Below are 11,131 nucleotides of genomic sequence, written 5' to 3'. Positions count from 1 at the left end.
GCTAAAACCTTTACATTGCATAGTCTTTTGTGCACATTACAATGTCAACATCACTCCAGTCAGCTGCCCAACCGATTACTTCTGCTCCCTCTTATTATAGGCTATGAGCTTACCCACCGCTTTAATTTTAGCTATATTGGCCCATACTTGTGGATCGTTGTTAATGTCTTCACATCTGCTGAGGAAGTCAGCTATTTTATGTCTTTTGTTGTATCCTTCCATTAGTTCTTCAAACTTGTGGGAAGATATGGCAAGCTCTGGAATCACCGCTTTAGACCTCACTGTCAGCTCTGTCATTGTGCACATGCTTCATTCTCCCAATTTCATTCCATGGTTGAATGCCCTCAACACCCTCTTGATTTACAAAGTATTTATTAACTATTTAACAAGGTATTATAGTCATCTGTTGCAACTTTATACTAACCATTCAGACAGTGTTTCTAGACAGTTTACAAACCAACTAGTAACCCTTAACAAAGTGTTAGGATTATCTGGTACATCTATGTAATGTTCATAGATGTTTTAAAAATGGTTTCTTAAAGGTTAATACCTAATATAGTATATGAGGGATATAATGTGTTACAATAAACTGTTAATTTACAGCACTACTAATAACTAGTAAACATTATTAATTATAATTTCATTGTTTGTTAACAGTAAAATGACTGTTTGCTAACAGTTAAATGACAATTAACTAAAGATGAATTAACTATCAATGTATCTATTATCATAATCTATTAATGATGGTTATTATAAAGTGTTACCATGTAATGTAATAATCCAGCCTATCACCGACAAGATGGTTGGGGGAGGGGGTGGGGGTTAGTGTGCTGTAACTGCCACTTTCAGTTCATCAGAACATGTCTTTGGTGAGCAGTATGCCATATTAGGAAGAAAGTTAGTTGGCTTTCACACCCATATAAGTTGGAACACTCCCCAGTTCTTTCTCAGTCTGCTGCTGCTGCTGTCCTTTAACCATGATGCTCCAGGCGGCTGTGCTCAGTGTCCTCTTCTTCTCTGTCCACAGTTTTACTATACAGGTAAACCTCATCAGACACTTTGCATTACTTTCTCTATAATAAGATAAACACAATTTGAAATGAAATGTAATACATTCTGAAATTTAACAGTGCATAGTTTAATTTGTCTAGGATCTGCAGTACAGTCTGCCTGCTCAATGTACAGTATCAGGGACTTTTTGTATTTAATTGTGTGGTAATTTATATGGAAACTGTTTGTAAACAAAGATAATTTGGTAAATTGTGTGGAAGCCCTGTAAGGCAAGGTGAAAAAAAAAATTGCGATGTTGGTCAAACCAAAATCAACTTTAAGATTATCTCTCGTGAGATACGGAAGAGGATTAGGGCCTCATATAAAAAATGTATTTGAGTTCTGAGTTTAAACTTGTAATTCTGAGTGATAGTCAGACTTAAAACTTAGATACAGTAAGTGATTGCAAGAAATTAGCTTTTTCTGCCTCGAAAGATTTTCATTGCAATTTTGAAGAAAAAAATGCTAGTTTTCAAAGTCAAGTCAAGTCAACTTTATTATCAATTCTGCAATATGTGCCAGACATACAGAGCAATTGAAAATACGTTTCTTTCCAACCCATGGTGCAATAAGGACACGTACAACAAGTATAATATAAAAAGATAAGAAATATATACAAATAAGATAAAGAAAGATAAGTTATATATACAATTAAAAAGATAAGTAATATGTACAATACAGTAATACATTCTGAATAGTGCAACTGTAAGGCAAAATCAACACTGTAACACTGTAAAACTTTACAGTCACTTCTTGTTCTAACATTTTACAAAGTTTAGCTGTATATCACATTGTGGGTCCAAAATAATTATACTAGCTGACAGCATTTTTCCATGGTAACATATTGTTAAATTACAGGCAAGTTGCGTTCTGACTGTAAATTATGCATATACAGTTTAATATTTGTAATACTGTGTTGCACAAGACGGGTTGAAACAGGAGCATCTGACAACTGAAGAAGAGGAGCAACGGTCACAGTGCTTTATTTTTCCATAATGTAAGTAAGTAAATCTAAAGTTAAGTAATAATGTTACAGTGACTGCAATTTCACATTATTTTAGCTAAGGTGTTTTATAGACCTAGCTAGTCATCAGCACAAGCTCAATTTGCATGTTTTCTTTAGAAAACATTTAGTGAAGCTAACGCTAGCTAGCATTAGCCTACATTCATTAACATTAACCCTTTCTCCTGAAGTATGGGGACTGCCCCATCTGTATTCTGAATAGTTAAAAAAAAATCTAATGGACCGAAAACCCATAATGTTAGTCCGATGTCCCGCTACCCTGAAAACAAAAGATAACTGCTTTGAATGCCCGTTGTTCCGAAAACACAGTAAGTCCAGTGACTTTCCAGACTCCTTTGAGATATTGCTCAATTTAACAGCTAAATCATAATACAATATATAAATCATAGCGTAATCATAACATTCGACTTTGTATGAAAAAAATTTCCAAAATCGTTTTAGTGGTTCATCAACTCGTAATAGGGAGAACAGCACTTCTGCATTCGCTTTGCGGCCCTCTATCAGCTATAACTGCACTATGCAAGTTTGCCAGATTGGGTAGCGGATCTGTAGTTCGAATGAATGAAAGAATGTTGTTTGGTAATGGGCAATTCTGCTTCCAACCTGTAGGGGGACCAAAGAGGAAAAGTGCTTTGGTGTTGCTTAAGAAATACTTGTAATGTCGGCTGATGTTTAACTTCTACAGCTCTTCTGCAAAAATTAAGTTACTTAACGTCAGACAATATGGGCTTTTGATTTTGGGATAAAGGGCCGTCGTACTACAGGCTTTTTGGTCCAATGTAAAGGTTTTTGAATGTATATTAGAAGAGATAGGTTGAGTCATCACTGATATTATTAGACATTAGCTCCATTAATTAATGTTGGCTGCAGAGTTCTAAGTTACACAACCTTATCGGTAACCGAATGTGACGCTAATCTAACATTTCGTGTGTCATCTAGCTACAGGTGCAGAGGGAAGCACGACCAGTGGGCGCCACAGCTGAAGACAACAGTGATGACTATCACCTACATTTCCTTATAAACAGTTTCTTTTCAGTTTCTTTTTGTGATTTTGTGATTTCAGATATTTAATTGGAATTAACCCAACCATTCTATTGATTTTAATAAAGATTTTGTTTTGTTGCAGCTCTGACTCTGGTTTTAATTAACAGGTGAAGAGAATCTAATGCAATGGTGTAATTCAAAACACTTAACACGCATAATTTGCATGGCTGTTAATGTAAAAAAAAAAGTACTACATATTGTATTGTGTAGTATTAACGCTATGTAATGGCAACTCAAGTTGCCAGGTAACTTGTGTAATTTAAATAGAATACAAGATCATGTTGTAACCAAGATACAATTAATTGTTTCTGTTAAAAAGTAATTGCTGTAATTTATACACAACAAAAACCTGTAAAAGGTATCCTGTAATATACTGTAATTTTTTTCTACAGTTATTAACAGCACTTTTACAAGACTTTATTGGCAACTTTTTTGCCAGGTATTTACTGTAAAATCTACACTCAAATACATTACAGTGAAATAGTACAGAATACTTAAAGCAACACCAAAGCACTTTTCCTCTTCGGTCCCCTTACAGGTTGGAAGTGGAATTGTCCATTACCGAACTACATTAATTCAAACTACAGATCCGCTACTCGATCTGGCAAACTTGCATAATGCGGTTATAGCCAATACACGGCCGCAAAGCGATTGCAGAAGTGCCGTTCACCCTGTTACAAGTTGATGAACCACTGAAACGATTTTGGAAACATTATTTTAAAGGGGAACTATGATGTTTTTTTTTAGCTTAATTTACGTTAACTGAACGGCTTCAGAGTCATTGGAACTTTTTTATTTTTTATTAGACTTTTTTGGGGGTTGAATGGTGGTCGTCTCGCTTTCCCCTAGCACCTGTGAGCAAAATAAATACCCTTGCAACTTTGGGCCAGCAGGCTGCTTGCCTCAGCTTAGGGAAGTATCACAGGATATCAGGTCTTGCCATGTAACAAATTGCTTCACGGCACTGCACACATACAGGAACCGGCTAGCTATAAGAACAAGGTAGCAATGGGGTTTTTCACACTATCGTCATGGCTGTGTCGGGATAAAAGAAGCAGAAAGCTAGGAAAGCATCGTCGGAGGAAGAGAGAAAGAGGAAACGGCAGACTGACCGAGTGAGGAGTCAGACACGAGTAAGCATCGTAAGCACCAAATATCTTTTCCAAAGCTGTTGGGGGAGCTCTATAGAGAAACCTGCGAGCAAAAACGAGAAAACAGCGAAGAAATGGCCAAAACTGCATAGCGCCCCTTTAAGGTACAAAAGAATCTTTGGTGTTGCTTTAAGATAAATATTGTGAAATATAAAAGGAAGAGTCCTGACTGTCTTCATTATAAAGTGGCTGGTGCTGATCCTGATGGGAGGAGGAGGGGTTCAGAGTCCAGAGTTCTTGGGAGCAAAGGTGAGAGGGATGGAGAGAGGGGAGGGTGTTGAGCTTCCTGACTGCCTGGGGAATGAAGCTGTTTGCCAGTCTGGTGGAACAGGCACAGATGCTCCAGTACCTTCTCGCACATGGCAGGAGGCTGTTTGAGGGGTGGCTGAGGTCACCCACAATGCTGGTTGCTTTGCGGGTGAGGCGGGTTTGGTAAATGTCCAGGAGTGAGGGGAGTGGGACACCAATGATCCGCCCAGCAGCCTTCACTATGCATTGCAGGGTCTTATGATTGGAGGCAGCGCAGGATGCTGGACAGGATGCTCTCAATGGTGCCCCTGTAGAAGGAACACATGATGGGTGGGGGGGTCTCGCTCTATTCAGTTTGCGGAGGAAGTAGAGGCGCCGCTGATGATTTTTATTTCTGCCTACATGCTATTGTTATAAGACCAACCATAGTAGTCTTGGATTAAAAGTCAAATCACTGACTGAACTAAACACTTTCTGAAATTCAGTGTCTCTATAACGATTCAACTGTATTTAACCAACGATTACTTTTTGTCTTATTACAGGCTTCATTTGAAAAAAGTGAGGAGAGCTCTGGTAAGACTTGGCTACTTTTCAGACGGTAAAAATTCTGTAAAAATATAGTCGGGCATCATGTAACTGATACATGACCAAATAGTTTCTTCTCCACAGGCAACACCATTGAAGATGACGATTTCAGTGTGTCCACGCTGTTGGAGAAGGCCAATGTTAATCTTGGTATGTTCATCTCCACTGCAACTGCTTTATTCATTCCCTTTGGTGACATTATCACTCAAGCAGCAAATCAGAGTAAACTAATCACTGATCTCATTTCAGGTATCTCTTTATTTTCAATCAAGGGAACAAATGTACATATTCATGTTTTTCATCTTATTACAGTACAGTAATACTTATCTAACCTTACATATAGAAATAATAAATAATGCTGGTGTTACAGTACATACCTGAAAGTATACAGCAGAGATACTGCATTTTGGAAGAAGAGCATACTGTATCAGACCCAGATTTGACCTGCTTTTAACGCAGCAGTTAAATAAAAAATATTATGAAATGCAGTTCAATAAGAATAGATGAAAACATTAATTGATCTTGTCATGTGATTTTGCAGGAAAGAACGTTGATGACCCTCTGGTGTTATTTGGAGACATAGCAGTGCCAACAGGTCTACAGAACGCTGATCCCTGCACAGCACGAGGCTGCCTGTGGCGTAAAGCCACCGACGGCAACGTCTACGTACCCTACCGCATCTCCAACCAGTACTGTGAGTACTGAAGGCTTGGCTTTTACTTTGCTTCTGTATTCAGCAGTAAATAATAGCCTAGTAGAAGCACAATTTTAGAAGTAGCAGCAACAAACTAGTAAATGTAATATATTTGAAATATGCACAAAACAAGACATTTGAGGACGTCATCTTGGGCTTTGGGAAACACTGATCCACATTTTTCGCCATTTTCTGAGATTTTATAGACCAATCTATTAATTGAGAAAATTATCAACAGATTTATCAACAATGAAAATAATTGTAAGTTGCAGCCCTAAGTAGTAGATTTGTACAGTAGTAGCAAGAGCAACAACACTAGTATTGCAATAGGAGCAGCAGTAGTAGTTGTAGTGGTAGTTGTGGTACCAGAATAGTAGTAGGGGTAGTAGTAAAAGTAGTAGTATAGTAGTCTACTTGTATAGTTAAAGTGCTAAACGTCCCCTTTTAATATGAAAGCAGAGTGAATTAGAAGATGACAGCAATAAAACCCATTAAACTGATAATGTTGTTTTTCTTACTGTCAAGCCACAAGAGAGAGACAAACCATCATCCAAGGCCTCCGCTCATTTGCTGAGTCCACTTGCATCCGCTTCATCCCCTTGACTAACAGACAGAGGGACTTTGTGGACATCCAGTCTCGCGATGGGTATGGACCACACAATGCACATAACACACATATGCCTGCACAAATACACTCTTAGTTAGTCAAAGGTTTGGTTTACTTCTATCTTTCAGGTGTTTCTCATATATTGGGCGTCGTGGTAGAGGCCAGGTAGTGTCTTTGATGCGCCAGGGCTGTGTTTTCCTGGAGGTCATCCAACACGAGCTGCTCCACGCCCTGGGCTTCCACCATGAACAGAACCGGTCAGACAGGGACCAGCATGTTCGCATCCTGCTGCAAAACGTCGAGCCTGGTGGGTCGAGTAACAGACTTTCTTTATGTCAAATATAGATGGGGCTTTAGAAATGCTTTAAGCAAAAGATACAACAACCAACTATGGTCTTACAATTAATACAACTGGCCTTTATTACTCTAAACTTCTAAGTGAAAAATCCATCTATCCATCTTCATCCGCTTATCCGGAATTGGGTCGTGGGGACAGCCAGTCCTGGGTCTTGAGGCCTGATGCCTTCTGCCAGCTGGACATGCCAGGGGGCATCCTTACAAGACTCATTTCCTACCCGGAGTAGGCACTCCATCGGTTTCCTGCTGAGAACCATAGCCTCAGATGTAGAGGTGCCAATCCTCATCCCAGCTGCTTCAGATCCAGTGAGTGCTGAAGGTCACAGACTGATGATGCCATCAGGACCACATCATCTGCAAAAAACAGCTCATCAAACTGCAACACCTCCCCACCACAACTATGCCTCAATATCCTGTCCATGAAAATCACAAACAGGATTGGTGTCAAAGCGCAGCCCTGGCAGAGGCCAACACAGCTATTGCTTTGGACGTGCAGGGATTGGATAGCCCTAAGAAGGTACCCCATACTCCTGCAGCACCTTCCCGCAGTATCTCCTGAAGGACCCGGTCATATGCCTTCTCCAGATCCACAAAACACATGTAAACCTAATGGGAATACTCTCCAGGATCCTTGCGAGAGTGAAGAGCCGGTCCGTTGATCCACGACAAGGGCAAAATCTGCATTGTTTCTCTTCAATCTGAAGTTTGACTCTTGGCCGAACCCTCCTTCCAGCACTTTGGATTAGCCTTTACTAGGGAGGCTCAGAAGTTTCATACCCCTGTAATTGGCACACACTCTGATCTCTGTGCCACTCTTTAGGCACAGTACCAGACTTCCACACAATCTTGAAAAGGAGTGTCTAAGTGAAAAATGTTAAGTGTCATATCATTGTTGCAGTTATTCAGTAGCAAGGGATGTCAATTATGTAGTTATCAAGACCTCTAAAATGAACAGCCATGTGTACAGAAAATGTGACATGTAGTTTACTGCAGATATACCTATTAAGTTAACCCCTTTACTTATTGCACTTTTCAGCCATTTTGATTGACAAGTTAAAAATGTTGACTGACAAACATTTGATTAAGCTGTGTGATCGCCTGCAGGATTGGAGTCCCAATTCACCAAGGTCCAAACAAGGAACCTTGGCACTCCCTATGACTACGGCTCTGTCATGCAATATGACAGGTAAAATTCACTCACTGAACTTAATTATAACATTCTACAACAATGTATTTATGATATGTTAACTATGAAATAATGTATAACATATAACATAACTATGCATTTTTAATGGAGGATTTTCCATTTTCAATTATTTCTTGAAACAATACTCACATGCCCATATGTACGTTGAACAAGTTACTGGACACTTTAGATACTCTTCATACATGAAGAGATCCTCTTCTAATGAAATTCCACTGAAAGAGACAAAATCCACATCCTTCTTCTTTGCAAATCTTAAACTCAGTTTAAAAAAAAGAAATTGTAAAATAGTCACAGTTTGGTTAGGTTTAGGCAAAGAACTACTTGGTTATGTTAGGGAACCAACATTAAGTATTTAAATTTAGAAAAATATTGTGGTTTGGGTTAAAATTAGGGTTGGGGGGTTAGGATTAGGGGGTTAGTGTGAGCCCTAACCCCTCACTTACTTTCAGTTACGCACGTGACACAGAAACTGACAAATATGTGTCTGGTCAGTAAAGTTAAAAAAGAAAAAAAAACTTGCCATTTACTTTTATTTTCAAACAGGACATGGACCCCAGTCTCCTGGGTGAAAGTACTGTGTTTGTTTGACCCACCACCCCAATTTACCCTCTTACATGGAAATGTGGCACTCTTATATTTTTTAACTTATACTTTGTCACCTCACTTCCGGCTTTGCTGCCATTATAACTACTACGGCCACTGGAGGACGATAACACTATAAATGTAAATATGGGTCGTAATTGCTGCTTCAGCGTTTTTCTGGGGGAGGCAGTCTCAAGGAAACATAAAGGGGAATTTAATTTAAGGACTATAACTTTGGAATATACTCCATTGATTTGTCTATAACTGAGACTGTTGAAGAATGCATTTTTACAAAGAACAAGCACTGTGGATTTTGTCCCTAAATCACTTACAATCGCTTCATGCCCAGTATGGATCCATACATCAGCTTCCGTTGTCATTCAACAATACAGTTTAAACCTCTCATCCCTACTGTGTACCACAGGTTTGCCTTCTCTAGAAATAGGCAGCCAACCATCGTTCCTATCCCCGACAACAATGTATCCCTTGGCAGAGCCACCCAGATGAGTCCTAATGACATCCTTCGGGTGAACCGCCTGTATGGCTGCAGTACGTACCTTTTTACCTATACAGCCTATCATCTCCCTAACTAAATAACTTCCTGCTTGTTTCTGTATCCATCGTGTATTTTCTCCGAGTTGCTTACATTCTCAGTTGTCTTTCTACCTGACTACCCCCTACCAACAGTACTCTCTCATGCTGTCTTTCTACTGTAAAAATTGACAGACTAGGTCAGACTGAACAGATACCTTGGAAGACCATACTTATGTTCATGTGCATTGTAGCAGTACCATAAAGAAATCAAGCAGGTTTTACAGATTTAGCTCTCTTTCTGATTTCAGATTCGACTGCTTCCAGACGTCACCTGAAACCTGGCCAAAGAAAGCATTTCCTCTAAAAATGAAAGTAAGTTGTGTGTTTCGATGTTTTTTCGAACTTGCTATGTACGCGCTATCCTTAATGTGATCTAACTTAAGTATAATAATAATAACATTTAATTGAACCTAGCTGTTAATTCTGTCTTCAGATGGAAGTTTTCCTCTCTTTTTGTGTTTTGTAGCTTTTCTTTATGATTCATTCCATTTATCATGCATTTTGTTGTTTATCTGGGATAGGACAGATACAGAGAGGAAGCATGAATGTACCTTTATGTGCATGCATGTTTTCTGTTATTCAGACATTAACCTATGATATACAGTTTATGTTTATTTGTAAATTTGGGCATTATTAAATTACATCCTTCAGTTAGTAAGAGTAAGTAGTAAGTAGTAAGAATAAGTAGTAAGAGTTTTTATTTTACTCCACAAAATCATACATTCCACAAACACAAAAACAAACAACAGAACAAATACATGACAGATCAGGTCGAACCAGAAGTTAAGAACCAAACACAAGATCACAAGATGAAATAAAAATAGAAAAAATAGAGGTGAAAGAAAATAAATAAATAAATAATAGTTGCATAGTTAGTAAGAGTTTATTTGCAAAACCCTGCGGTGGAAGGCATACACATGAATAAAAACAATTTTAGAAAAAGAAAAAAGAAACCTGGGAAGTGAGAGAGCGGCCTGACATTGAAACAGGGGTGTTAGGGTTATGTGATGGTCAGGGGCCTAGCACAAAATTCTGGGCCCTGTAGAAAATTCTGGGCCCCTCGCCGCATCCACAGCTATTCATTCTAGCATCTTTTTGGGCCCTCCTCACATGAGGGCCCTTGGTCCCCTTTTTCCCCCCAGTTCGACGCCCCTGTGATGGTCGTCAACAGACCTGTAACTTAGGGACTTCAATTGTCCTAGGGTATGTGCATGCCCATGTGTGTGTGTGTGTTTGTGTGTGTATGTATATTAATTTGATATTTTTTAACAAATTCCCTCTTTTTTTCCAACAAGAAATCCAGAGCAAATGAGGCAAACAGATGCAATGTTTTACAAGCAAAACCAGAAATGCATCTTGTGCTTAATGAATGTGCTTTTATTCAGAATTTGATCAAATTAGCTTGCATGCTGTCCTAATGAGAAATGAAGTGTCCAATGACATCATCACAAATGCAAATATCCGCTTTGAGCTTGATTACTAAAAATAAATAAAACATGCTTATTTGCATCATAACCTTAGCCTGTGTCCTGTATTGTGACCTGAGGAGATAGAAGTGTTGTACCAGCCCCAGCAGTCACCATAAGAAAATATTTAAGCCAGAAACAAGGTCAACATTCATGTAGAAGCAGAACTCAGTGAAAAGCCACGCAGGTGATCAGCAATATTCACAGTTTCTGTCATTCTCACATCGATGGCCTTCATGAACAGAGCCCAGTGACAAACACACAGGTGATCAAACGCAGCACATACTGTACTGTAGTTGATAAGGCTTTTTTTCTTTACCGGAACACCAGACGTACAGTTCTCACACACGCTTGTGCCAATAAGTCACTTTTTAATTCTGAAAATTAATATTGTACCATCCCATAAAATATTGGATTTGTGAAAAAATGACTTCATTCTACATTATTGCAATTTGTAATCATTTAGTAACAGTCTTAGATTGTAAAGTGTTCCTTTAATTTTGTCCATGTCTTTTTTGATA

General features: G+C 38.8%; 1 protein-coding gene across 1 annotated transcript; it reads left to right on the top strand.

The window, feature by feature from the left end:
* The first annotated feature begins 967 nt into the window (after nucleotides 1-967).
* Nucleotides 968-10,877, top strand: LOC114567998 (low choriolytic enzyme). The gene is made up of 10 exons (XM_028597361.1): nucleotides 968-1,040; nucleotides 5,061-5,091; nucleotides 5,188-5,253; nucleotides 5,645-5,797; nucleotides 6,323-6,443; nucleotides 6,533-6,711; nucleotides 7,866-7,947; nucleotides 8,975-9,099; nucleotides 9,393-9,456; nucleotides 10,439-10,877. The coding sequence occupies exons 1-9, from the start codon at nucleotides 978-980 to the stop codon at nucleotides 9,446-9,448; spliced, it is 876 nt and encodes a 291-aa protein (XP_028453162.1). The 5' UTR covers nucleotides 968-977; the 3' UTR covers nucleotides 9,449-9,456; nucleotides 10,439-10,877.
* The last annotated feature ends 254 nt before the right edge of the window (nucleotides 10,878-11,131 follow it).

This window comes from Perca flavescens, chromosome 1, assembly GCF_004354835.1.
Source record: "Perca flavescens isolate YP-PL-M2 chromosome 1, PFLA_1.0, whole genome shotgun sequence".
Lineage (NCBI taxonomy): Eukaryota > Metazoa > Chordata > Actinopteri > Perciformes > Percidae > Perca > Perca flavescens.
This window is presented reverse-complemented; position numbering and strand designations above follow the sequence as displayed.